This window comes from Trichomonas vaginalis, chromosome V (genome assembly GCF_026262505.1).
Source record: "Trichomonas vaginalis G3 chromosome V, whole genome shotgun sequence".
In the NCBI taxonomy this organism is placed as follows: domain Eukaryota; phylum Parabasalia; order Trichomonadida; family Trichomonadidae; genus Trichomonas; species Trichomonas vaginalis.
The window spans coordinates 32,573,364-32,600,942 of NC_067207.1; the positions used below are offsets into that span (position 1 = coordinate 32,573,364).

The following is a 27,579-nucleotide window of genomic DNA, read 5'->3' on the forward strand; positions in this document are numbered from 1 at the left end:
CGTCTGAATTCCGGCGGTTGCTATATTCTTCACAAAATGCCTTATAATACTCTTCCCAGGACTTATTTTCCAACAACTTTCATGAGATAAATAAGAAATAACTTTCATTTTTCATTAGATAACTGTTATTTTTGACGAAGTGAAGATCTTCACTTCGTCAAAAAATCCCTGAAATCAAGAATTAATCCCGTCAAATACAAAAAAATGAGGGTAGAAATGAGGGTAGAAATGAGGGTAGAAATGAGGGTAGAAATGAGGGTAGAAATGAGGTTAGATCTAACCATCTACCCTAAACATTATTTTTGGTCATGGACTTCGTCCTCGCCGCTTCGGTCTGAAAGACCTCAGGACTCAAAGAGTCCGTTTGCGTCTTTATGTTAAAATAAATGGTATCATTAATAATACATGACTGTTCTCATTCATGTCTGATTTACATCTAATGAAAAAGTTTAGAAGAATTTTCTTATTCTTTCTGGCATATTTTTGTCTTTCCAGTACTCCCGCTCTAATGGTCCCAGATGTGTTGGCTTCGACTCTCTCAAGTTCTTAGATGGTATAACATCTTCAACGCCTCCTTCATATCTTACTTTATAAGTGTCATCGTTTATGTTATAGCCAAGTATTTCAATAACCACTCCTCGCTTTGCTTCGTCAATGGTTTCAGCAAGTTTGCCATTACTACTTTCGACTAATTTATGTCGAGGGTAAAATGCTATGGAGTCGTCAGCAGCTTTTATAAGATATCCATTACCTTGCGTAGAGTCTACGATATAATAGTTTCTACTTAACCTTAAACGTTTCTTTGTCAACGGTTTGTCGTCAAGAACTACACGAACTTTTGTTCCAGGAATGAGGGTAAATTGTGTTGAATTTCTGATATTTTGTGTTTGGCTTCGTTTCTTTTGTATATACTTTTCTTCTTGTTGTTGTGTCATTGAATTTGGTGTATGTCCTGTTGTAGAATGTGTTGAGGAATTATATACTTCGAGAAAATGTTTCATTGTTTCTTCGGTAAAGTCTCGCTCTTGATTTAAATCTCTGAGCGTTCTTATGAAGCGGTTTATGATGCCGAGTATGTTATGGTTATGGTCTTCAGTAGTGTAGTGAGTTATGTTATGCTTAATGAGAAAATCTGTGATTTCATTGCTGAGGTATGCACTGTCTTGGTCTGATGTTAAAGTACTTGGGCTATGTTCTGCTACAAACTTTTGTAAAACTCTTAACACTTCACGAGTTCCTTTATTTTTCATTATATATGCATATGCTTTACGAGTGTTAACATTAATGAAGATGAGGAATGGTTTATGTCCTCCTTTTCTGCTTTGAATGAGAGTGTCAAATTGGTATGCGTCAGGAGTGTTGGAGTAAATTGGTAAAAAGTAGTCGTAAGGGTTTATTTTTGTTTGATGTACAACATTTTTGTCAAAGAACCTTTTCACTTCAGCTCTGTTAGTAAATCCCCAACTCTTTGCAGCTTCATTGAACTTCTTAAATGACCTCCATGGATGTTGTTCGAATACTTCTTTCAAGCTCATTTATGTAAAGTTAAAGATTTTATTCTAGGCTCAAGCGCGTTCATTGAACGCGGTACCATGCGAATACAGTCACAAATGGTGGCATATAATCTTCACCCAAGCCTGTTGGATTTGTTGTGAAAGTGTGTGAATGATTTCCTCCCGGTTCAGTTTGTCGAAAAGTCTTTTTTGCTGCATTGTTATAAGATGGAGATAAAACATCATTGCCAGCTTCATACTCTGAGTTGTATAATGGGTGGTCTCTTAATGAGTGGCTATGGTCGCCAGAAAAGTTTGTAGTTCCCGTATGAGTGTGCGGTGGAAGGTTTGCTTCTTTAATTTTCTTCGAACCCCCTGTTTGCTTTGAAGAGTTAGCACAGTATAAGAATTTGTCTACAATCTGCTGCCATGTACCAAAACCTAAAACACTTGCTGGATTTGTTGAGTTCATTGACGTATAAATAGAGCCAACAGGATATAATGTTTGAAGAATCTGGGCCTTCATTGTTTGAAGCTCTGTTTTGTCTGCTTTCTTATCTAACATTGTTGGTAGTTCATATGCTTCAAAGTTTCTGGCATGATCTTCGATATTCCTGCAACTCTTATCTAAATTGTTAAGAGTATCTTTTACGCTTGTACTCGGATTCTCTAAAGGTGCACTTGAACCAAGGTCAAAGTTCAATATTATGTCGTCTGCTCTAACAGTAGTGAAGGATTTATGTGTATGATTTTTGTCTGCTTTCTTATCTAACATTGCTGGTAGTTCATATGCTTCAAAGTTTCTGGCATGATCTTCGATATTCCTGCAACTCTTATCTAAATTGTTAAGAGTATCTTTTACGCTTGTACTCGGATTCTCTAAAGGTGCACTTGAACCCAAATCATAGTTCAATATTATGTCGTCTGCTCTAACAGTAGTGAAGGATTTATGTGTATGATTTTTGTCTGCTTTGTTGTCTAAAGAAGTTTGAAGTTCATTTATATCGGAGATATTGTGTTTATGAGATTTCAAAACTTTGTTCGTTGCGTCAAGTTCATTTTTGTCCGCTTTACTTTTAATAGCATCTTCAAAAGTTATTTTTGACTTAACTCTCAAAGTAAATCTTGGTTCAACTAATACACTGTTAACAAAGAAGTATGAAGCATAAATTTCAGCGTTATAACCAAATGATTGTGGTGCTATACCTGTGTCATACTGTACAGTACAGTGTATGTCATAACCTTTAGCACGAATGAATTTATATCTTCTTTCATTAACATTTTTCGTCTTCACTTCTTCACTTCGTGTTAAATATCCATGATAGTCCGTTATAATCTGTTCGTCTGAACGTATATAATGAACATGGTTCTTGTCCGCTTTATTATTTAATGTAGCTTGAAGTTCATTTATATCGGAGATATTGTGTTTATGAGATTTCAAAACTTTCTTCATTGCGTCAAGTTCATTTTTGTCCGCTTTACTATTTAATGTAGCTTGAAGTTCATTTATATCGGAGATATTGTGTTTATGTTCTTTATCTGCTTTTTCGGCTAATTTCTCTTCTATCTCATTTATTTCAAGTTCATGCCTACCATCACCTCCCGAAGAAGTATTTTTCTTCAGCTCTTGAAGAACGTCCACTTCGCCATCTTTGGTGTCAATAATGAGACTTTGTGTTAAAACCTTTCCTGTCTTAATGGATGTTTGTAAAACTTCTTCTTCACCGTGTTCGGGGTCATGGTCGTCATCATATCTTGTGAAATCAGAGATGTTGTCATACATTAAGCATATCTGTCTCAAAAGTTCTGCTATTTGAAACTGGAACGAAAGATATACAGAACTTTCATCATCTCCTAAAGTCAAGTCTGCTTTCTTAAGTATTTCTTGAATGTATGCAATAAGAACAGAGTACCTTGGAAAATATTCGAACAATATTTCATTAGCTGTTGGTTTTGGTGGTTCTTCTGGAGTTTCTGTTGTTTCAGTTCCTTCTGTAGGTTCTGTTGGAGTTTCTGCATCTCTTGACTTCAATGCTCTTGCTCTCAAAGACCTAAATGTTAGAGCACCAGGTTTTACAAAGGACTTTATAAATGCTTTAATAGTTCCTGGTAAGTTATTGTTAGCATTAAGTAAGTTCCTTATGCTTCCATCATGTACGTCCATAGCACTATGTAAAAAATCTATACTTTTCTTGTAGTCAGCAATAGACTGACTGTGATTTTTTAAAGATTTGTCAATACCTTTAAGCCAATCTTCATGCATGTCTGATACTGAGCCAAGAATATCATTTGCTTCCTTTAGTGTATTTTGTGCTTCTCGTAAAGTATCCAATCCCGTACGTGCATTGTTTGCTATACGTCTTACAGTATCTATTTGACTCCTTGTTTCTTGCATCCAACCAGATAAAGTTTTAATAGTATCCGAACCATTTGAAATGAAGTTCAAAGCATTTTTAACGTCATCTAAAACTTCTTCACCAAGTACTGCCCATATCTTTCCGATTTGGTATTGAAGAACTCCATATGAAGCAGCTGTTAAACCAGTATTTATAAGGTTCCATATCCATGATTTAGCAGTTTTTCCATCCTTTCCATCTTCACCATCCAAACCGTTTTCGCCTTGAGGTCCTTGTATTCCTTGTATTCCTTGTATTCCTTGTGGTCCTTGTGGTCCTTGAGGTCCGGTGTCACCCTTCTCTCCTTTCAGTTCATCTTTATGTTCGTTATAATATTCTAATGTCATAAGGTGTACATCATTACTGCTACCAGCAACGCCGAGAATTTGTTTCTCATTCATGACTAAATTCTTTAGGCATTTAATGTTGTCGTCAAATCGAAAGCTCTTTAACAATTCAATGAGAACATTTAATACTTTCACTAATGAGGCATCTACTGTAGAATTTATATATTGTACCGTTCCATCATTTATGATAGGAACCTTGCTTATTGTAATGAATGGGTCATAAGTGTTAAAAGTATCGAAATCAATGACTTTTTTAGTCTTTCCATCGTCAATGACTAAATCATTGCCTTCAATGGTTAAAGTTGAGTTTTCGTTTACTAGTTCATGTGCTCTTCTTGCTTCATTTGTTTCATACGCATATGCAGCAATAGTCATATTTTAATGAGAATAAAATGTTGTTCTATTTGCAAAGTACAGACCCAAACGAATATGGAACAGTAAAGCTTCAAACAAACTTAGGTCTTCAGAATGAAGCACTTGCTTTCAGAGTTGTTGACTTCAATACTATCGCAACTTTTGTCATAACAGATGAAACAGATTTCATAGAGATTGAAATAGATGACAAAAGAAGTTTTATAACATTTCCTAACAGAGCAGAGTATAGAATAGATAAAATTGCTGGAGTCATAGATACTCTCATAAATGAAGAAACTATTGACAACATAGATGTCAAACTCTCTTCTGAGGGAACATTGAAGTTCAGTAGCAAGAAAGAGTTCAAGATAACACGAATGAGTCATAGAGTTCAATTGCTTCTGGGTGCATACCATATGACATTTCCTTTGAAAAGTGTTGACAAAACGATTGAGATGAAATCTGTTCCATATGTATGTTATGGTAATTGTTTATACATTGAGTCAAAAATAGCTAATGTCACAGGCATTTCAGGAGTTAATAGTAAAGGTTCAGTAGAGTATAAATCTTTCTGTTATGAAGTAAATTCAATGTTCATTCCAAACGTTCCTGTCATAGCAACTCATTTAGGTAAATGGGTTCGCATTAGTCCTCATAATTTGAAAGACATGCAATTCAGACTAGTTGACTTTCAAGGCGAGCCTGTAGAACTGAAGGCACCAGTGCGAATGACTGTTGAAGTTGACTTTTTAGAAAATATTAAATGCAACAGCTTACAAGAGAACTCAGAGCTAAAAATATAAAGTATGAATGTTATGTATTAGGTCATGAACTTTGGTTGTTGCTGTTTGATGAAACAAATGAGTTAGTTATGTCAGTCAAGAGAACAGAAAAATATTGTGTTAGTGAAAACTGCACCAAGTCAATAAGATTAGGTTTGCATTATGAAGATGAGTTCGATACTGTTGAAGAAGTTTTGGATAGATATTACAAATTGCTTTAATTTACTAAAACATATTTCAAACAAAGTTTATATTCTGTTGAAAGTTTTGTATACTCGTTTGAATATTTATACTTAAACTCAACTCCTGGAGTACCTGGTGTTTCAATGATGCGGATGTTACCTATTTTCATGAATGGTGGAGTTTGACCACAGCATTCGATTTCAGGGTCGAGATAGTCAATGACACATTGTTTCCCTGTTATTCGTGATATAACATTTTCAAGGTCCTCCTTTGTTAGAATTATTTGGTTCTTGCTTATAAGATTTGTCAAAAGCTTCTTATCGTCTTTGAGTAAGATAGTTTGGTATAACTGAAGAAGGTAATGGTCTACGTTATCTGAAGGATTTGTTTGAACATTTGTGTAAGGGTTGTCGTTGGCTTCTCTTGAAAGAATTTGGTCCAGTGGTGGATACTCTAACTTAACATCTGATGTAGCGTTAGCGTTTGAAGCTGAGTTTAAATTCACGGATTTCAGCTCTGGTTCTTTTTCTTTCAAACACTCCGAACTATAGTTCTTTATGACAATATTGTTTGTCGTTCGTGAGTCAACATTTGATGTTGGTTCAATTGGAACATTAACGGCACCAGCTAAGATGGATTTGCTTCTCATTTCATATAGAATAAAAACCTTTTATATGTATGAAATGAACAATATACTCGACAAGGGTTTGAATGTAAAGCTAACGAATGAAAATATTGTTGAATTCACTGAGACAGGTGCTGTGTATAAAGATGTAGAACTACTGAACAAAAGAGCTAAGGGAAGAAGCAGGAACATGAACAAAGGGTGGAAGCCTATAAAAATTTATGTCAATGATGGCTCAGGAGGTTCAAACATAAAGTATGCAGAAAGTTATAGAGTTTATGCTCTCAAAGGTGAAAAGCCTTCATTTAAGAACAGCTATTCTAACGCATATCCTCAAAAGCTAACGGATGGGAAGTGGATGATATGAATGACAGCAAAAATATTAACAGAAATGGCGACAGAGATGCATGGAATTTGTTTACATCAGTCAATTGAGGCTGTAAGGTTTAAGCTTTAAAACAATGTTGGTCGTTCCATGGAATATTTTTGACTTTAATGGTATTAGTCATGATATGAATCTCAAGGTATGAACGAGGAGAGATGAGAGACTTATATGCTTCCCAAATTTCTTCAAAAGGTAATGTTATACCTGACTGTTTCCATATGAGTTCAATGTCATAGCGTGAGAAACCTTGAAAGATAACGAAGTCAGTTATGAGACGTTTTATGTTTAAAGCTAAAAACCTCCATGTTTGCATAAGTATTGCTACAGTTAAGTGGTAATGTCTGACTTTAGTAATGATGTTAGCTAATGGTGAGTCAGGCTTTGAAACTAAACCTTTTCCGGCAAGTAGTCGCAAACTAATAAAGTGTTTGAAGATACTTTTTGAAGGGGTATTTTGAAAGTTTTGACAGAATGTAGTTTGTAAGTTGTTTCATATCGTAAACTCCTGAGTATTGACGTAAGTGGTGTTTGTCAATAATTCTTTCCATCTCCTCAGAAGTCTTTTGCATTCCTGACTGTATAAATTCAACGATGGCATAATATTTCCTCTTACGTCGAATGTAACGTTGAGAAATTCAATGAGTTCACTGTCTGGAACTTTAACGACAGAGGCTTGAACTTTTGACATAAATGTTTTCGCTGTTGAGTCCATAGAGTCTGAATGCTGATATAATGATTTGGTCATAGTAAGAGTCGTTTCCCTAAACGTTCTGTTATGAGTATATGACGAATGAGGTTAAATGTCTTACCTGAACCCATCTTTCCACAATAGAAATACACACCATTTGAACAGAACTCATAGTCCTTACTGAAAGGAAGAATGAGAGAAGAGTTAAGTTTGTCTGTAGTTTCATTCATGTCTTCATCTACGTCATATATTAAATGCTTCATTTTATCTCCATTAAAAATGCAAGTCAGAAATATTCAGAACATAGCACGAGTCTAACTGACAAGAGTATAAAGATATACTATGAACACGTTATGATGAAACCTACCAAATTCAAGAAAGTCAGTATACTTATGAATACCAAGACACTGGTAGAGTATGTAGGAGGTGAGAAAGCTATTGAAATCAGACAGGTTCGAAGTATTCCAGCAGGAAGAACAATATTATTGAAGAACTTTAATGTTTTGAGATATAATGATGAAACAAAGAAGCAAGATAGTTTCCTGTTGCTGTGTATGTGAACTTAGATACAGGAGATGACATGAAAGTTTTAATACAAAGCTTCAAACGGTAAATTGAAAGAAACAACTGACTGCGAAGGGCATCCATTACCTCAGAAGTTACCATAGCATATAATTTTGAAACAAATGCAATAGATTTTAAAATCGTCTCTGCAAAGAAGTCAGGTTTTACATTTAATGAAGCAGATGTATATTCGAATGAAAACTTCAAAGCTATTGCATGGTTAGATAATGACGATTGCTTTAAGAAAATATTTAAATACAGTGACTCAACGATGTCAATAGATGACCTTCGTGGAATGTTACCATCGACGTTTACAGTAGAAGGTTCAGCAGGATTGCTTACAATTTTCAATTGGTGGCATTTGGTCTCGTGAGAACATTGTTATAAAATCCAGTATAAGTGAATTTGCTGAAGAATCTATATTATGTCTTTCAAACTATATGTATTCGCCGCCGAAGCATTATAGTATAACAAACTTTGTCAGTAAGTTTAACATAAGACTTGTCGAACCTTCTTCAATGAAAGATGTTGTGCTACCTAAAGATGGAAAGGATGGACTCATTATTGAGATGATTTTAATTGCATATTAAATGAGTTTGTTCTTGAAAGTCATTCATGATGAAATAACTGTTGTAGAAGATGTTAGCAATTGTTCGGACATTTTGAAGCGTATAGATGATATAAGAAAGAAGTTAGATAGACCGCAAAGCGGTGAGGGCGAAGCCCGTGAGAATGTTTATGTTTCATTGACTTTCTCCAGTAACGAGAACTTTTATGAGATAATATTGAAGAGAGATGATTTTAATATGGTGTAAATGGTAGCTTGGGCAGCTTTAGGCGCAATGGGAACAAAAGCATTAGCATTTGGAGCAAAAGCACTTGGAGCTTATGACGCAGTAAATAAAATGAGTGGAGGAAGGGTTTCGAAGACATTAGATGCAAATAAAGGGAAGATTGGAGGCTGGGTTGCAAAGAAGTTAAGATTAAATAAAATAGGGCTCATAAATAAAGCATCCAATTTGGTTGCGACTGAGTCAGAAAATGCTTTAGGAAAGGACGATGAGTTTGCAAAACACGCAAAAGACTTTAATGACCAGATGAAAGGTGAAACAATGCATTTAAATAGAGTCGATGGAACTAAAGAAAATGTTTCTTCTCCACCAGTGGTTCTTCCGTATGGTCCCTATGGAATGTATGGAAACCTTTACGAAAGACCATTTGACCCATTGACTGGTGGAAGTAATTGGTATCATTACGGACGAAGAAGAAAGACAGTTAAGCTGGAGACAGACGTGAAGAAAGCAACTAAAAAGAAACCAAGGAAGAGAGTTATAAAGCAATGAATTCAACAGGGTGAAAAAGAGGTGAAAAAAGAGGTGAGATCTCACCACTTCACCTAAATTTAAATGGATGTTTTCATACGTGTGAGGGTGGTGATATCATTAATTTTTAAGTTTATTTTTAAAATTATTTTTATTTTATTTTGGATGTAATGACGAAAACTATTGAGATAACAAACTACAACGGTCATGAGTTCAAGAATTTGTTCTTCGTTCCTCGTGAAAATACATTCTATCAGATACGAGGGAGAAAGGGTAAAGTTAGTTTGAGCGTTTATGAAGGAATGAAGAATGGAAAGTTTATACAAGCATACGATACAAACGGTAAGCGTGTTTCATTAGCTTTGTCAAAACTTACAGGTATAAACTATGACAGTGATTTTGACCTATATGAAGAAGAAAGTGAGTCAGAAGAATATGAACTGTTGTGTGAAGCACAGCAATGGGAGGAGTTGCAATACTTTTGTAAGTGAGAACGTTTATTTTTTACATTAGTGAGCTCGTTAGTGAAAACGTTTATTTTTACATTAGTGAAGTCGTTTGTGAAAACGTTTATTTTTACATTAGTGAAGTCGTTTGTGAAAACGTTTATTTTTACATTAGTGAAGTCGTTTGTGAAAACGTTTATTTTTACATTAGTGAAGTCGTTTGTGAAAACGTTTATTTTTACATTAGTGAAGTCGTTAGCGATGTCGTTTATTTTTACATTAGTGAAGTCGTTAGCGATGTCGTTAGTGAGGTGAAGTGGTTGGCGGCTTTATAAATATTTAAGGTTAAGTTGGTGTTTGTGTTTGTGTATTGTAAAATATACGTTAACGGTTTCGTAAAGTGTCAAATTCACATATCAGGTGTACGGTGGCGCGCAGTGCCTCAGTACACATGATATGTATACTAACTGAAGGAAATTCTCCAATGCACAAATGCAAGGATACCAATGCATTTTGTCGTTGGAAACGGAAATGGCGCTATTGAATATGATCCAGATTATGAAGGTTATGTTTCCTATAATGACCACACTAGGAAACTCATTTACGCTTACTAAAAATGATTTTTTTCGAGAACTTTTTTAAAAGATTTTCTCACTAAAAAATGAATCATTTTTTTCATTTACGACTGCAGATACAACTTTATGATAACACCTCAATTTTTTGACAAAAGTGACATGAAAATTGAGTGCATGTCACAAGTGGTAAGTACATCAATAAATGTATCTATCTCCAAAATGCAAAAAAAAATATTGGAGAAAAATTCTTTAGGAACCTTTTTAATGGTATTCTCATGTCCATCTGACTTTAATTCAAATTTTTCATGTGGGATACGTCTTTGAAAATGAAATTGATCTGGATCAAAATGCTATCAACAGAAAATTTATAAAAATTATCCTGAACTTGAGTCTTAATGAATATATCATTATTATGACATTATGAATGCAACCATCGTATTTTTTAATGAAAAAGATCAGATTTATCTTTCAGTACATCTTCAAATCTGACGTAAAATATCATTAAAATTAGCCTTAATCATTTTCATTGAAAATGCAAAAGTGCCAAAACTTTTTTAGAATTTCAGAGACAATACTTTATTGTCAAGACGGAGTATTAAGAAAGCAAAGTGATATTTCGGATGAAATTACAACAATAATAGTAGATAGATCATGTACCACCATTACGATGAATTCATTAAATTATACAAATTTAGCTTCAGTCACATTTCCAGATACTCTCGAAGTTATTGAAGATGACCCATTTTCAAATATTCCGATTAGAAAACTATTTATTCCAGCATCTGTTCGCACAATTTCCTCTGCAAACTTTTTCAACGTTCTTCCACTTCTTGAAAGGATCGATGTGGATCCAAACAGTAAAACATTTGCCTCTATTGATGGAGTCATGTATAGCAAAGATTTAACGATGATTATTCAATATCCTCGTAATAATAACCAAACTACTTTTATTGTACCAAAAAGTGTCAAAATATTAGGTAATGATGCATTCAGTAGGAATACAGTGATCAAAACGATTGTACTCTTAACAAATTTACATAAAATTGAAGCACGAAGTTTTTATGCGACTGATAATATCACAATTATGATACCTTATCAATGCAAAATCTCGATTATAATAAATTCAACTCTAGAACCTCCAGGCTTTTATCTATCATCTATTATATCTTATTATTTGAAATTAGAATCAAAAAAATGTGTATACTATCTTTTCACTCTAAATTGTTGTTATTCTCATATATTTATGTATTCATAATTATGTGAAAAAAAAATCGTTTGCAAATTCAAATTTTCATAAATTTTATCATTCATGAAAATTAGAATTTGCAAACGATTAAAGAAATTGTTTGCAATTTGGCTGTAGACAAGTTCCGTCCAAATTGCGAACAATTTTTTAAATTATTTGCTTTCTGTGTAAACTTTTGATTTTATGTCTTCGCAATGTCCCAAGCTATCAAGAACTTGAACTGATTAATCCAAATGATGTAAAAAAATGTATCGAATACAAGAGAATTTACATATCATCTTTAGAGATTTTCTTGAATGCCTTTGGAGCATTCAATTATTTCAATTATGGTAAATTCAATCTGATAGATTGTAAATGACTGTAGAATTATTTTGTTTCACCTCTCTTTGAACCATTTCCGTCATTTTGTATGCGTCATATGTCCTTTATTTCATTAATGGTTCACTTACAAGTTTCTGACATTCTCTGAATTTTTTTGACACCCAACCGAAAATACCTCAACTTTATAGGTAAAAAGTTAATATTTTCGGTTGGTAAAAAGTTCTTATAAATCACTATATATTACTAAAAATAGATGTTATACTTTTTTGTTATTACAATAAAGACGTTTCAGAAAAAAAATGTTTAATCTGACAAGATAAAAAATCCAAGTCCGATAAGGTATCTCATTTGATTGAAATTGATACATGAGCATTTGATCAGAGCTGGATTACAACTTTGAGATAGTTTAACAAACGTGTATGGATTTGATTCAGTAACTTTTATAAATCCATTTCCTTTTTTACCTTTGATTGCAATTTGTTGATTTATAGGATCAGGGAAAAATTTATCCCCTCCAAGTAAATTAACATTCATCAAACTTGGATGAGCATAACTACTTCCCCCGCCACCGCTCGCAATGTCAGCACCATCACCACCGCCGAAATATCCAGCACCGCCACCCCCTGATGAGGCGTCTGCCTTACAACAGGAGTCTCCCCCTCTTATTTTTTGTCCTCTTTTTGCTTTACAATAACGAGGACTAGCGGAGTTGAGATATTCTCCACCATATCCTGAGGCTTCTGAAGTAGCTCCTTTTCCACGTGTTTTCTTTGCTTGTTCTGGAGTGAACCAAGAGGCGCTTCCATAGCCATCCTCGGCGAATGGGCCGCCAAAACCGTCCGGTGCCTCACCTGAAGTGCGATGGTATCCAGCGCCGCCACCTGCACCTGCGGCAATGATTATATTATCAAAGTTAATGTCATAGGCAATCAATGTTGCTTCACCGCCGATACATGAGTAATTATTAAAAGCTCCAATGCAATTTGAGCCACCGCCAAATTCTTCATGGCCATAAATCATGGATTCACTGCATGTACCTTGTTTGCCAACATATGCATAAAATCTGGTTAAAGAAGTAACATTGATGATAGCTTCTGAATATGCACCAAGACCAGATTCAGGTTTGGATCTATAACCACCTTGTGCACCCCATAACTGCAACAAGTAGGCTCCGCTTTGTAGCTCAAATGCTTCAATATTGCCAGAGTAATCAAGATTTTTGATTGAATTATGAGTCACTTTTTATCTTAATGATAGACATTCAACTGTTATAAAACTTTGTAATCAGTGAAATGAGTACACATTTTAATATAAGTTAGTACAGTATACATTGTGCGTCGCCTGTAGCCTACAGCTACAGTCACCGACACAATGAAAAAAGTGACAGAAAACTGACACCATACGGGCGCGCATATGTACGCATATATGTGTAAAAATAAACGTTCATATGTAAACTAACCTTTATTCACTAGCAGGAGCTTTGTTGTTCGCTTCCATTAAAATGTAAACTTTACGTGTCAAAAAAATTCTGTCACGTAAACTATTTATGTTGAGATTGAGTACCAGACTCTAATATAAGTTCAACCATTATATTAGAGTCTTTAGGAATTTCATATGGTTCTTTTACATAATATTCCTTTTTTTGACCATCAGTTGATTCTTCAACTCTTTTGAATGAAAAGCGCTTATAAAACTCAAACACGAGTGCATCTTTATAACCAGTGATATCGTAAAATTTTGGTGGCACAAGCTGTTCATTCACATTACATATAAATTGTTTGTTATCATGAGCAATATTACTCAACGTTACTAAAGGCTCAAGGAGAGGATTTATTCTTATCTGATAACCGACAAATTTATATGTTGGTTTGCCCTTTCGCTCAAGGATAAACCTGATATTCGCTATAGTTATGAAAAGCTCATCAAAGTACTTATATGTTTTTTTATCTTTATCATTTTCGTCAGTGAAATCTGCTATGGTAAAACTATAATATACATGCATTCGCGAGATATATTTTTTTTCCCATAAGTCTAAAAATTTTGCTTTCGATGGAATTACTTTTTGCGTGAATGTTCTACCATGGTCATCTTCCCAAACAAGCTCTGGTTTTCTTGATGTTGTGTCTGTTTCAGTGGTTTCTAATAACGCAGTGATGAAATCCAACACATCTCCTAGGGACATGTCATATTTATAATTCAAGGCATTTTTTTCTATACTACTGTATGAAGGTAATGTTATGATTGGTGATGTACCTTTTCTTAATACATTCAATTTATTTTCATTTGAATCATAGTAACAATCAACAAATTCTCTACTTGCCTCAGTCATTTTTTCCATAAGACCTTCATTCAACTCCTGTGTAGTCATGTTGGGTTTTATGTAATATCTCATGTCAAACCTTTTTTTCACTGATTTTGATGAATCTGTCATTTCTAATGGAATAGCAAGAAACTCAAAGTCTGGATGCTCAAGACTTATCTTTCTTATCTCAAGAGCTTTTGACGCAGGATATTCAATGAAGTCTCTCGGTAATTTATATGAGACTGTATTACCACTTATCGTGCCATCATTCATAACATGTTCATAGTATAATCCATCATATTTAGACATTTTATATGTAACTAAAAGATGGAGAAAGTTATTAATCAAGTAGATAAGATTCTTCATGATGGAGCACGTAAGAATAGTAAAGAACTAAACAATGCACTCATTATGCCATTTTCTGATGATTATCCATTTTGTACTAATGGTGTTTATTTCTACTGCGGTAAGATGGGTTCAGGTAAGACATATGGTGTTATTCGTCATATAATGATAACAGACCGCTTCACTAATACTCCATATTATGACTCAATAGTTATCTCAGCAACATCAGGAACAATGGATAAAACAGCGAAGACATTTATGAGTCAAGTTAAAGCACCAGTACTGAAAAAGGATGATAAAGAACTTATGCCTTATTTAATGAAGAACGTTAAGATGAAAGCAAAGTATTACGCTATTGTTGAGTTCGTTCAAAGTAAGTTCGAAAAAATTTCAGAGGAGATGGAACACATCTTAACAAAGCATCAACTAAGGAAACCTGATGGAAAGTTTGAGTATAAGAAGATTGCAATATATGTTGTAAAGAAGTTGAACAAATATCCTTTCACAAAGTATCCCAGTAATTCTCTATTAGTGTTAGACGATTATGGTGGTCATGACTTATTGAATGACCCACGTTCACCATTAGCGAACTTCATCACTAAGGTCAGACATTATAACTATACTGTTGTCATCATGTGTCAAACATGGAGACATATATGTTTAAACATTAAGAGACTATGCACTGACTTCGTTATCTTTCAAGGTTATTCTATGAGAGACTTTCAGTCAATGATTGAACAGTCAGGAGCAACAGAAGATTGGGAAGAGTTATGGAACAAATACAAAGAGCTACCAACACCTCGTTCATATATGGAAGTTCATATAGTTGCAGGAAAGACGGACTTTAAAGAAGTTAAGCAACAAAAGATGACATTATTTTAAGAAGAAATAAATGGGTTTTGGCGATTATGTTAAAGCTGGATGGGGTATGGTGAAAAAAAATCCTGGTCTTGTAATAGGTGCTGGATTTAACATTGCTAACAAACTTTTCCCTCAAGTTGGTCAAGTCGGTGGTGTTATCGGTAGTCTTGGTGAAAGAATTGCAAAAACTACATTAGGTGAAGATAATGCATTAACGAAGAATCTTAAAGCATTCAATAAAGCTCTTGGTGGTGACTTCAGTAGAGACAAGCCTGTTGAAACACCTATAGTTCAACCTCAACAAACTATTGACAACAATAAGTATAACGCATACATTGGAGGAGCTATTTGGAACAATCATAAGCCATTAGTTCAGTCAGTACGTGTACTATCAGACATGCCATGGATTAATGCTATTAGTGGCACTATACGCAGATAATATATTTTTATGAGGTTTAAATGAGTGAACAAGAGAGGAAACTCATTGATGAACGAGTTAAGAAATGGGAGAATGAACGTCCGATAATTCGTACCATAATTAGCGATCAAAAGTTCAAGCAGCATACATTTGATTTTTTGCGCGATATATATAATGATCTTGCTTTTGATTACAATGCTAGGCAATACTTTGAGAAAGAATATGTTCAAAAAGGTCGTATTAATTTCCCAATGAGAAGAGAAGGCTTTTTGATTACATCAACATATACAGCACGTGGTAGAGACCCTTTTACAGACGCGGTTCGTAACTTTAAAGCACGTTCTTCTATTAATGATGATCCAGATTTCTACATACCTTATTTTCGTCCACCTTCGCATCCTTTACGAACCAGTGATCCTGGATATGACGCTAAACGAAGATATATAGAGACGAAATTAGCTAAATACAAGGAACCTAAGGATCCAAGGACTGGAGAAGTAAAGGAATCACATGTCAAGATAAATAAGCTTTACAAAGTAGTTGAAGAATTGGAGAAACGATCTAATGAGATTAACGCTGAGAAGAAAAAGGAAGTACCAAATATGAACAAACTAGATAAGATGATTAAGGAATATAGAGGATTGGCGAATACATCGAGCGTTCTAATAAAGGAAGTAGAAAACACGACAAAGCTGCAGAAAATGATTCATGATGAATTACTGTTAGGTGAATTTTCTATAAAACAAAGACAGAGTAACTTAATGGGTGAGGCTTATTATTTGGAGAATTGGTATAATGAGAGGTTAAAACAAATGTCGACTCCAACACCAACTCCTACACCTACTCCTACAGTAGCTCCAACACCAACTCCCACTCCTGAACCAACAGTAGCTCCAACGCCAACTCCTACAGTAGCTCCAACGCCAACTCTGACACCAACTGCTCACGCAGGTCCTCCACCAATGTCGAGTAGTCATGGTATAACATTAAATAAACCAACACCTACACCAAAAATAACTCCTGTATCACATCCTAGTACAACTAACCCAGTATCTGATTCAAATCAAGCGGAAAGATCACAGGTTCTTAAAAGAGCTAATACACCAACTGCTTCCCCTATTAGAACACCAGAGCCAACTCCAAGAATCACAAAGGGCCAACACCTTCACCGACTGTTGAACCAACTCCAGAACCAACAGTACCTCCAACTCCATCTCCAACTCCATCACCGACACCTACAAAAGCACCTACTCCATCTCCAACTCCGACTAAAGCTCCGACACCGTCTCCAACACCAACTAAAGCTCCAACACCGTCTCCAACTCCAGCTGAACCAACTGATGCAGAATCTATTCAAAATTGGTTAGACGAAGAAAAGCGAAAAGAAAAGGCTGCAATTGATGCTGCACTAGATAAAAACACACCACCACAGACACTTGGTGGTTACATGTTAAAGAAAGACAACATTCAAAGACAAGAACGTGCATTGAGTGTTGCCAGAGAACAAGCACAAGAAGAGAAGAAAATAGTTGAAGGAGAAGCTTCAAATAGAGGTGGTCCAGGAACTTACAAAGGATCAAACTATCCAGCAGAGAAAGCCTCGAGTGATAATGTTGTCTCAAGAGCTACTGATTTAGTTACCCATGGTATTCTAACTGGTGCAACAGCTGTTGGTAGTGCTATTGGAACCAGTGTTGACACTGTTGTTGATACTGTAAGAACTGTTACAAATCCTACACCTGAAGATAGGAAGGAAGAATTTCTTACTCTTAATACAAAGGCAAAACCAGGGATATGGATTGGTCGTGGAATTTTAAATGCTGGTAGTGCTATTGGCAATGGTGCTTCAGCGGTAGGGGGATGGCTCGGAAGAACAGCAACATCAACCGCAAATGGAATACTAACAGGTGCCAAATCACTTGGTAATTGGGCTGATGATAAGTATACAAAATATTATGAAGAAAAAGCTCGTAAGGCTAAGGAAGAAGCTGAACGAAAGGCGAAAGAAGAAGCTGAACGTAAAGAACTAGAGGAGCTTAAGAAGAAAGAAAAAGCTCGTAAGGCTAAGGAAGAAGCTGAACGAAAGGCGAAAGAAGAAGCTGAACGTAAAGAACTAGAGGAGCTTAAGAAGAAAGAAAAAGCTCGTAAGGCTAAGGAAGAAGCTGAACGAAAGGCGAAAGAAGAAGCTGAACGTAAAGAACTAGAGGAGCTTAAGAAGAAAGAAAAAGCTCGTAAGGCTAAGGAAGAAGCTGAACGAAAGGCGAAAGAAGAAGCTGAACGTAAAGAACTAGAGGAACTTAAGAAGAAAGAAAAAGCTCGTAAGGCTAAGGAAGAAGCAGATAGAAAGGCGAAAGAAGAAGCAGATAGAAAGGCTAAGGAAGAAGCTGAACGAAAGGCGAAAGAAGAAGCTGAACGTAAAGAACTAGAGGAGCTTAAGAAGAAAGAAAAAGCTCGTAAGGCTAAGGAAGAAGCTGAACGAAAGGCGAAAGAAGAAGCTGAACGTAAAGAACTAGAGGAACTTAAGAAGAAAGAAAAAGCTCGTAAGGCTAAGGAAGAAGCAGATAGAAAGGCGAAAGAAGAAGCAGATAGAAAGGCTAAGGAAGAAGCTGAACGAAAGGCGAAAGAAGAAGCTGAACGTAAAGAACTAGAGGAGCTTAAGAAGAAAGAAAAAGCTCGTAAGGCTAAGGAAGAAGCTGAACGAAAGGCGAAAGAAGAAGCTGAACGTAAAGAACTAGAGGAACTTAAGAAGAAAGAAAAAGCTCGTAAGGCTAAGGAAGAAGCAGATAGAAAGGCGAAAGAAGAAGCAGATAGAAAGGCTAAGGAAGAAGCTGATAGAAAGGCGAAAGCAGCAACACCATCGCCAACTCCATCTCCTTCACCATCTCCATCTCCTTCACCATCACCAACTCCATCGCCATCTCCATCTCCTTCACCATCAATAGCGGCTCCTGTGAGACAATTTGGTGCATGGGGTGCTGATTTAGTCAAAGATGCTGCACAAGGAATTGGAAAGGAACTGAAGAACACAACATTAGGTACAATAGAGCGTTTTGGTAATCTTACGGATTACACAATTAGATCAGCTGCTAATCTTTTATATAACCAGACTACTGATAACGGTACTGATGAATTGGCTGTAAACGGACTAGCATCAATTAAGAAATCAGCAGAAGATAAATACGATGAATGGAAAAAGAATATTAAGGGTGAATATAATAAGTATGCATATCCTGAAGAACATATGAAGTTAGAGCTTACCAGACTAAGATCAAAATATGGTAATGAAACAACAAATACTACAACGCAAACGACGAAAGCTGACAGAAAGATTGATGACACTCCTACTCCAACTCCTGCAATGGCGAACATCACAACAATTGCTCCAAGAGTTCCAACAGGAGAAGGTATATCAGGAAATGTTTCAACTACTCATAACATTACTGAAGCAGCTAATGTTTCAGCAGTTGAGCAACCTGTTGTTAATGTAACTCAGGAAAACGCTACTGAAACATCAACACCAAGACAGGATGTAAATAATGAACGTCCAGAAGTTAAGGAGGTTGCAAAAGCATACCTGGAGAAAAATACTACACAAGTTCTTGAAGCAGAAAAGCATCTCAATTCAGACAAAACACCATCTCCAACTCCTGAAGCATCAGTTCCTCCAGCAATTGGTGGAAATATACCTTCAGTATCACCATGGCAGAAATTTTATGGATTGTTTAAAGGAGCGAATAAGGTAATGGATGCTGCTGAGAATCTCCAAAAGTTCAAGAATGAAGTCGCAACTGGTGCAAAGGAAATAGAAGAGAATGATAAACAAGCTGCTGAATTAGCTAAACAACAAGCTGAAGCAACTAAACAAGCAGCAGCTCCTAAACAATCTATATCTAAGTCTCAAAGACAAGGTCCTGACCCAAGTGCTAAAGTCAAACAGAATCCAACACCACCTGCAGCAGAGAAGTCCAAGAAGGACAAGGACAAGAAGAAGGATAAATCAAAGAAGGACAAGGACAAGAAGAAAGATAAGGATAAGAAAAAATCGTCAAAAGATAAAAAACATAAAAATTTATCCAGTAAGAAATGAGTCAAGTCATTAAAGCATCAACTAAACAAAAGTGGTTAACTGAATATATAAAAGATGGTAAGGTTCCTGATGGATATTATGTACATACAATGAAAGACGGACGTGTACAGTTCCGTAAAGTCAAGCAACCTCTCAATGATGAACAGATCAGAAGGAAGATCTCATTGTATGAAACAAAAATAAAGGACTTACAAGCTAAACTCGAAACCCACGATACTTCTCAAGAAAACTAGGCATATCTTTAACATGACCTTCATTAATATTTTTCCTCCAATACTGTACTTCCATTTGTGACAACCTGTTTGGATTACCTTCACGCATACCTCTACCTGTCACTTTTCCTGTATTTTCGTTCTCAAACGTAACATCATACTTTACATCATTACCGACAAGTTCATGACCATCAATACTTTTAACAGCACCGTGTCTTCCTTGATCTAAAGTTTCTCCTTGCTTTAATCCATGCTCTATTTTTGTCCATATCTGATAACGTGGATATCTTGCAACACTTCCATCTTTTGCTCTTAACAAGTATGCACTTGTATCAACTGAATCAACTGTATAATAAGAAGGATCAAGATGTCTTCTTTGTTGGTTACCTTTACCCCATGTTCTTGGTTCAACTATGACTTGAACTTTTTGACCAGGTCTTAAGTTATAAAGGTTATTTTTTCTGACATACTCTTCTTTCAATCTTTGCTTCTTTATATATTCCTCATTATCCTTTTCTGTGAAATCATCAGGCTTTTGTTGTGTGCTTGAATGATATTCAGTGTTGTAGTCATTAATAATTTGTCTCATTGTATCTGCAGTGAAAGGTGGTGTTTTATCACCTTCTTTGAGGTTTAACTTCATATGTAACATAGTTCTAATAGTTCTACAGAACCTATTAATAATACCTAGTATGTTATGATTGTATTTCTGTGTCGTCATGTGCTCAATGTTATGACTGACCAACAGATCTCGAACATTTTGTGTCGTATAAGCTGGGTCTTCATCACTAGTAAGTATTGTAGGCTTCATTTCACCTGTAGCTTGTGAAATGAACTTCTGCATTGCACTTAGAACATTGTTTGAGTTCTTTTCACTCATTGGGAACGCATAACCTTTTCTACTGTTTACATTGATGAACAAAAGAAAATATGGTGGTGTTCCACCAGGATTCTCAAATGTATCGAATTGATAAGCTCCCATATCAGTTGAATATATTGGTAGCATCAAATCCTCTTGTATTAAAGTTTTTTCTTGTTTACCAACAGTCATTTTTTTATTAACGTTAAAGTCTTACAGGCATTGAGTAATCGCTATAACCATCATGGTCTGCGAATTCATGTAATCTTGATGCATCAGGTTCTTTCTTCGTTGGTGCATGAAACCTTGCTTCATCATAAAGGTTCATATAATGGTTTGTCACGTTTGGGGTAGACCCAATTTTTGCATATTGAGGATATGAGTAATGATACACTAAGTTGAACCCATTACTACCATCATCAACATATATCTTTGGTGGAGGTTGTCTTATTAAATTCCTTCCTCTTGGGGCTTTGAGTTGGACGATCTGATCTAGATCATTGTAAACAACTCCTGTTGCAGTATATTCTGTGTTGTTCTCTGGGTTAATGTTCGTCATTTATATGAGAATAAAACAATTTTTACTCATAACAAATGAGATCGAAGTCAATTCTTTATGGTGCAGCTAATCTTCCAATTGAACCAACAAGCAATGTTGATTCAAGAACAACTAATAACATTGTGATAAAGAACTATCCATCTGGTACAGTAAGTGATGCTCCAACAGAGATAAAAAAAGAGGAAACAACTACGAACTCAGAAGCACCAATGTATCCTCCTCCTTTAAGTCCATTAACTTCCAACCTGACCTCATCGAGATCTGTGGAGACTTCATCGAGGATTGGTGTAGAAGAGTATTTACTTAGTATATACCAGAAGATACTTCTAGACCAAGACAAAGAGCTCTTTTCTAACTTAGTGAGCAAAGATCAGATCTTACTACCTAAGCCAGACTTGGAAGAAGTTGTTCACAGAATGACTGGGTTCAAGTGTGAAATAGACCTACTGGACCCAGACATCACATGTTGTGGTATTCCACCACCTTTCTCAAAAATAGCTCAGATCAGAATCATTGATGAGAACAATATTGCTCAAGAGTTTAAGTATGCATATAATGCACAATATACTGAGTTAATAAGTAGGTATAATTTATGTCTTAAGTATGTGATCGTTTAACCGAAAAGTGACATTTCCAATGAGCCAAAGACTACAAAGGTTCTTTGACCTAATTGCTGAGGAAGATGAACCAATATCTGTAGGTAAAGCAATGAGAGTTCATCACAACGTATTTGGTGAAGAAGATCCCTTCTCAAATCCCGAAGAAGCAATTCTTACCATGTTCATAATGAAATGGTATGAAAAGCATCGTGAGGTTGAAGTTTCATACTACACGTTCTTGTATGAGTTAGGAAAATATAACGTCAAGATGAAAGAATATCTTGAAAAGAGAAACAATGAATAAAACTTATCGTTTACTCAAGTAATTATTTTTAGTACTTTTCGACGTACTTTTTGATCTTGTCAAGAGCTTCGAGCATCTGCTTCTTTGCATTGTGCTTGGCGAAGATGGCTTGCTCAATGGTGAGCTCGAAGGCTTCTTTACCGATCGGCTGGTGTTCGCGAAGATCTTTGAGTGCATCAAGAACTGCAGTGTACTCTGATGGTAAATGGGAGCCATCAATGAGTGTATAAAGGATGAGCATGTACTCCTGCAGTAAGTTCTCCTGTTTCAAGCGGGACTTGAACTCTTCGCGGAGATCTTGAAGCTTTTGGAGCTTCTCAGTGGCTTGAAGGTAGTCAATGATGACCTTCTCTTGTCCCTCAAGTGCTTGTGGGAGGAAGTGGACATAAGCTGTTGACTTCATCAAAAATGAAGTGGTCATGACACTTTTTAAGTTAATGTCCGAGCCATACAGTGATGTCGAAGCAGCACATGAACCAAAGAAGAAGTCTTGCTGGGAAAAGACAAAGATTGTTGGTAACGCAATCCTAGCCATTTGTGTTGTTTTGAACTTGATCGTACTTCTGATCTTGTTCTACAAACTCAACAGAGGTTATTGTCTCAAGTAAACACTTATTTTTATTACCATATAAATGATTTTTACCAAACCTCCTTTACCTTTCATAGGTAATAAGTCGAAGATCAGGAAAGATCTTATCGACATACTCAAAGACATCAAAGGGGATTATGTCTTCGTTGACCTATTTGGTGGTTCTCTCTATATCTCTCATCTGTTGCATATTATGTTCCCAAAAGCAACGATCATAGCTAACGACTATGATAACTACGTTGATAGACTGAAACACATTCATGACACGAATGAAATACTTAAGGAACTTAAGGAGAGAATAAATGTTAAGCCAGATGAGAAAATTCCTACTGATCAGAAAGAGATCGTCAGAGAAGTTATAAGTAAAGCTCCATACATAGACTGGGATACATTATGTTCACGTCTTCTCTATTCTGGAGCATACAAATACTATGATCTTGACACATTAATGAAGAAAGTGTTATACCTCAGATATACTAACTTATTTGGTGAAAACATAGATGACTATCTTGAAGGTTTAACTATTGTTCATAAAGATTGGAGAATACTCTTCAATGAGTATAAAGATCTTCCCAATGTTTTCTTTATATGTGATCCTCCATACTTCCATACTTATTCTATACAGTATGGAGATGAATGGACTCTTAAAGATACTGTAGAAACCTTTGATGTCCTTAATTATCCATCTATTTACTTCAGTAGTGATAAATCTTATACAGAAGAACTTATAGAGATATTGACAAAAAGATATGGAGAGAAATTTCCTATGAGAAAGCATGTTATAGATAGAGGTTTAATTAATCCTAACACTCAGAAAAATAATGAAGTAATATATGTCACTTTTTCTGTTAATGGAGAAGAGAAAGATCAAGAAGATAATAGTTGATGAGGGAACTGAAGAAGCGACGACATTCATCTTTGACGACGGAAAGCTCACATTCGTTGTCGATAAAAATGGACAACACTTACACAAAAGAAAGAGACCAAGAAAATTTTTAGATCTCCCAAAAGCTAGGAAACCAAAGGAACCATTTCCAGTACCAGCCGTCCAAGAACCAGAGAGACTTTTGATACCAAAACCTGTGGTTGACAAATATGATCCAGATCAGTTCTTCCCAAAAATACCAAAGTTAGAATAAAAACTCCTTTATTTCTTTAGTATTATATAATAAGTCTATTAGTAAGCTCTGTTCTCGTTCTGTTCTGGTATTTTGACGTCTTTTCATGGTCTCGCATAATAAGATCATGAACTTTTTCTTGAGATACTCGAAGAGCTGAGGTAAGTTATCATATTCTGGATATGTAGGAAGCATCCCTGCTATCGTAAGTGTTGTATCAATAAGGATTGGACTTATATCGGAAAAGTCGAGATCTGGAGTAGAATAAGAAGGTAAGTCTCTTACATGTAGGTAGTCATTATATGCTTTACGCATGAGACTGAGTTTCTGGAGCACAACTATGAGACTTTGGTTCTGACGTTCAAGTTTGCTTAAAGTTCTCTCCAAGCTTCTGTAATAAACGTCAACCTCTGTAAGAGCAGATATTTTTGCATTGATCTCGGAGATCTTTTCTTGAACTTCACCAAGTTTGACCTTAACTGACGTTTGAGCTCCCATCATGTTTTCATCAAGGTCATTCTCTATGTCATCAATGATATCTTCCCATGAAGTCATGTTTTCATCATTGATCTTAACGTGAACACTCATGAAAAAATGTCAAAAGTAAAATGTCAATTTTTACTCTTGAGCTTCTTCTTTCTCAACCTGCTGGTCTGTAGGGTTTAATGTGCCATCACGTTCGACCAGAAGGTTCTGCTCAGGTCTGTCAAGGAGCTGTCTGTAGGTCGTGAAGGTTTCAACGAGTCCTTGGTAAGGAGTTTGGAGATCAACATCGACCCATGGGTGTTTGCGTAAGAAAGCAGCAAGGCTTTCACGCTTGGAGTCAATGACATCTTTCTTATTGGTTAATCCTTCTTCAAAGCTAAGGATTACTCCTGCAGTTGCTTCAAGTCTTTGGATCTGGCGTCTGGAAACCTTGGTGAGTTGTCTTCTCTTCTCGTTTCCAAATACATGCAGGAGATATGCAGAAACTACTTCATTAAGTTCGATTAAACAAATTGGATGAAGATCAGTCATGGCTTTTGTAAAGCTGTCTTTTGTAAAGCTGTCTTTTGTAAAGCTGTCTTTTGTAAAGCAAGCTTTTGTAAAGCAATCTTTTGTAAAGCAAGCTTTTGTCAAGACGTCTTTTGTAAAGCAATCTTTTGTAAAGCAAGCTTTTGTCAAGCAAAAGTATTCAATTTTGTGAGAAAATGCTATTGTAAAGCAAGCTTTTGTAAAGCAATCTTTTGTAAAGCAAGCTTTTGTCAAGACGTCTTTTGTAAAGCAAGCTTTTGTAAAGCAAGCTTTTGTAAAGCAATCTTTTGTAAAGACATAACCGACGACCAAATGTCCCAAGACGGTACAACACCAGCTCCAGCATCACCAACACCAGATATGATGGCAATGATGATGCAGATGATGCAACAGCAAACCCAGCTTATACAGCAAATGCAGGAAAAGAAAACTTTCAACAAACCTGCAAAGAACTCACAAGATCTTGAAGCTGGACTCAATGCTCTCAGGAACGACTACAAGAGAGAGCAGATGACGTTTAGGAAGAAGGGTGATGAAGATTATGAGAATGATCCGATCGAGGAAGACGAGATCAAGTCCACTGCATCCACAAAGACCCTCCAGGATGAAAGAGATGATGAGGGATTCCTTACCAAGTCTCAAAGACTCTTTGTCCTTGAGTTCTTCACGATCTCTGCCTTGAGATCTATGAGGAATTGGAAGGGTCGCGTTCCAAGTGGCTCAAACAAGCGCGAACTACTCATGACCGCAGTACCGCTCACTAAGACAAAAGTCCAGCTCATGGACTTTATCCTTTCCGCTTGTCCCGACGAGATCTAAGATCTGATCAGAGTAAAAACTTACATTTATGAGCTAAGCTCAGTAATAATTAGTTGTTTATTCTTTCTTCTCATACTTCTGTGCAAGGTTTCCACGGAAGAACTCAAGCAACATTTGGATCTTTCCAAGCTTTCGACCTTCTTTTTCGAGGTCATCCTGGTAAGTTCGGAATGCGTCAACGTGTGAGCTCGCATAGAATGCAGCAACAACAACCTCTTCTGCACCTTCTTTGCTGTCAAGTGGCATGAACTCGAATCCTTCCATTCGACCAAATAAAAGTGACAAAAATGTCAATGAGACCCACTCGTTGCATAGATGCTAAACCTGGTCCGAAGATGCAAAAGTTCTTCAGAACACTCATGTCTGACCAGAGGGAGTACGGTCATGAAGAGGTCATACAGATCTTCGATCAGTGTGTACCAAAGCCTGAGAATCCAGACGAACTCTTCATGTAAATTTACTTGCTTCAATGGAGAGATGAGAGACCAGGTATGAAACTCAGACCAATAACAATCTTTCCAGGTTTCTGCAATTACCTAGAACAAGCATGCCAGATCAAATGGTCTGACACCATCTTCCTCCAAAAATAAACTTTATCGTTTATAACACTTCAGGATCTACATCTATTTCTTCTGCTTCATCCTCAATGTCGATCTCTTCGACAGGTTTGATAGCAGCTTTGAGTAAGTTCTTACCCATTGTCTTAAGTTCAACTGGGTTATATTCTTTGTCTTTACTCTTTGTTGATTTCGTGAGATCTACATATAAACAATAACTTTTAGTCTTGTCAAGGTTTATTCTCGCTGAGAAATGGTCAGGAATGTTTATAGCTATCTTTTCAAACTTGAGTAAATTAGCTAAACCTTCATTTGTGTATTTCTGCTTATCGACAAAGATCATGATCGGACTTGCACTATAACCATACTTTCCTTGACATAATGTTTGTGGTAAGCATATAAGTAGTCTCTTTGCTGTTTTATTTTGCTTCTTCACTTCATCTACAAACTGTTGGATCTTAAAGAACTTTATATGATGTTCAGACATCTTTATATACCCGATAAAAAGTTCAGATAAAAAAATAATTAGCTATATTTTTATTAGTGCATAAATGAGTCTTTCTTTGAGATTTTCTGATGAAGATCTAACTTTGGTAAGATCTTTAAAAGATGATGAAAACATTCTTTCTGTCATTGATGAAGAAAAGAAATACTTCAGTAATGATGTAAAAATAGAGCTACTCATTCATACTGAGAAACAGTTTGTGATCGTGATCTTGAGTTAAGCAGCTCTGAACCAAGCGAATACAGTCATAAATGGTGGTAAGAAGTCTTGACCTTTTCCTGTTGCATCTGTGATTCCAGCTACTGTGTGAGTATGGTTTCCTGCAGATCCGCAGAAAATACCTGTACTAACATCTCTAGGGTCATCTGTGATATCATATCTATTCATACCTTGTCTATCAGAACCTGCTGCAAGATTTGTATAACCTCTTTTTGTCATTGAATGTGAATGCTCTCCATTAGTAGATGTTGTTGCACTGAACCTATGGGAGTGTGGTGGAAGGTTTTCAACTCTGATAGTCTTTGAACCACCAAAGTCCATTGATGAGTTAGAACAGTAAAGAAACTGATCAACAATCGGTTGCCAAACACCTCCATAAAGGGTTTGCGGGCTTGTTGAGCTCATTGATGTAAATATAGAACCAATTGGATACATCATGTCAAACATGTTAGAAGGTCTATAAGTATAATCTACTGTGGTGACAT

At 36.0% G+C, this 27,579-nt stretch overlaps 12 protein-coding genes and 2 pseudogenes across 14 annotated transcripts, besides 4 other annotated features; 6 read left to right on the forward strand and 8 right to left on the reverse strand.

Annotated features, from left to right (window-relative positions):
- Nucleotides 1–9,668: part of a mobile genetic element that runs on past the window's edge.
- On the reverse strand, nt 450–1,250 carry TVAGG3_0444510 (integrase core domain containing protein family; the record flags this gene model as incomplete). Its single annotated transcript, XM_051234343.1, has 1 exon — nt 450–1,250. One exon carries the CDS (start codon nt 1,248–1,250, stop codon nt 450–452), a length of 801 nt encoding a protein of 266 aa, XP_051104073.1.
- Nucleotides 1,283–4,290, reverse strand: TVAGG3_0444520 (annotated as a pseudogene). The gene has a single exon. A coding segment is annotated over exon 1 (3,008 nt).
- Nucleotides 7,889–8,407, forward strand: TVAGG3_0444530 (annotated as a pseudogene). Its single transcript has one exon. A coding segment is annotated over exon 1 (519 nt).
- On the forward strand, nt 8,633–9,160 carry TVAGG3_0444540 (protein of unknown function, DUF4107 family; the record flags this gene model as incomplete). The annotated part of the gene is made up of 1 exon (XM_001299716.1): nt 8,633–9,160. One exon carries the CDS (start codon nt 8,633–8,635, stop codon nt 9,158–9,160), a length of 528 nt encoding a protein of 175 aa, XP_001299717.1.
- On the forward strand, nt 9,310–9,630 carry TVAGG3_0444550 (uncharacterized protein; the record flags this gene model as incomplete). The annotated part of the gene is made up of 1 exon (XM_001299717.1): nt 9,310–9,630. The coding sequence occupies one exon, from the start codon at nt 9,310–9,312 to the stop codon at nt 9,628–9,630; it is 321 nt and encodes a 106-aa protein (XP_001299718.1).
- A 2,171-nt stretch (nt 9,669–11,839) lies between the features above and the next one.
- Nucleotides 11,840–11,872: a mobile genetic element.
- Nucleotides 11,873–12,030: 158 nt separating this feature from the next.
- Nucleotides 12,031–12,747, reverse strand: TVAGG3_0444570 (glycine-rich protein family; the record flags this gene model as incomplete). Its single annotated transcript, XM_001299718.1, has 1 exon — nt 12,031–12,747. One exon carries the CDS (start codon nt 12,745–12,747, stop codon nt 12,031–12,033), a length of 717 nt encoding a protein of 238 aa, XP_001299719.1.
- A 297-nt stretch (nt 12,748–13,044) lies between these two features.
- Nucleotides 13,045–17,006: a mobile genetic element.
- TVAGG3_0444590 (uncharacterized protein) lies at nt 13,268–14,338 on the reverse strand (the record flags this gene model as incomplete). The annotated part of the gene is made up of 1 exon (XM_001299719.1): nt 13,268–14,338. The coding sequence occupies one exon, from the start codon at nt 14,336–14,338 to the stop codon at nt 13,268–13,270; it is 1,071 nt and encodes a 356-aa protein (XP_001299720.1).
- A 94-nt stretch (nt 17,007–17,100) lies between the features above and the next one.
- On the forward strand, nt 17,101–19,580 carry TVAGG3_0444600 (uncharacterized protein; the record flags this gene model as incomplete). The annotated part of the gene is made up of 1 exon (XM_051234344.1): nt 17,101–19,580. A coding segment is annotated over one exon (2,480 nt), but the record flags the coding sequence as incomplete, so codon positions are not given.
- Nucleotides 19,581–19,953: 373 nt separating this feature from the next.
- Nucleotides 19,954–27,579: part of a mobile genetic element that runs on past the window's edge.
- On the reverse strand, nt 22,302–22,676 carry TVAGG3_0444620 (uncharacterized protein; the record flags this gene model as incomplete). Its single annotated transcript, XM_051234345.1, has 1 exon — nt 22,302–22,676. The coding sequence occupies one exon, from the start codon at nt 22,674–22,676 to the stop codon at nt 22,302–22,304; it is 375 nt and encodes a 124-aa protein (XP_051104075.1).
- TVAGG3_0444630 (uncharacterized protein) lies at nt 24,599–24,997 on the reverse strand (the record flags this gene model as incomplete). The annotated part of the gene is made up of 1 exon (XM_051234346.1): nt 24,599–24,997. The coding sequence occupies one exon, from the start codon at nt 24,995–24,997 to the stop codon at nt 24,599–24,601; it is 399 nt and encodes a 132-aa protein (XP_051104076.1).
- On the forward strand, nt 25,307–25,813 carry TVAGG3_0444640 (uncharacterized protein; the record flags this gene model as incomplete). The annotated part of the gene is made up of 1 exon (XM_051234347.1): nt 25,307–25,813. One exon carries the CDS (start codon nt 25,307–25,309, stop codon nt 25,811–25,813), a length of 507 nt encoding a protein of 168 aa, XP_051104077.1.
- TVAGG3_0444650 (uncharacterized protein) lies at nt 25,871–26,077 on the reverse strand (the record flags this gene model as incomplete). The annotated part of the gene is made up of 1 exon (XM_051234348.1): nt 25,871–26,077. The coding sequence occupies one exon, from the start codon at nt 26,075–26,077 to the stop codon at nt 25,871–25,873; it is 207 nt and encodes a 68-aa protein (XP_051104078.1).
- TVAGG3_0444660 (uncharacterized protein) lies at nt 26,101–26,268 on the forward strand (the record flags this gene model as incomplete). Its single annotated transcript, XM_051234349.1, has 1 exon — nt 26,101–26,268. The coding sequence occupies one exon, from the start codon at nt 26,101–26,103 to the stop codon at nt 26,266–26,268; it is 168 nt and encodes a 55-aa protein (XP_051104079.1).
- On the reverse strand, nt 26,414–26,725 carry TVAGG3_0444670 (uncharacterized protein; the record flags this gene model as incomplete). The annotated part of the gene is made up of 1 exon (XM_051234350.1): nt 26,414–26,725. A coding segment is annotated over one exon (312 nt), but the record flags the coding sequence as incomplete, so codon positions are not given.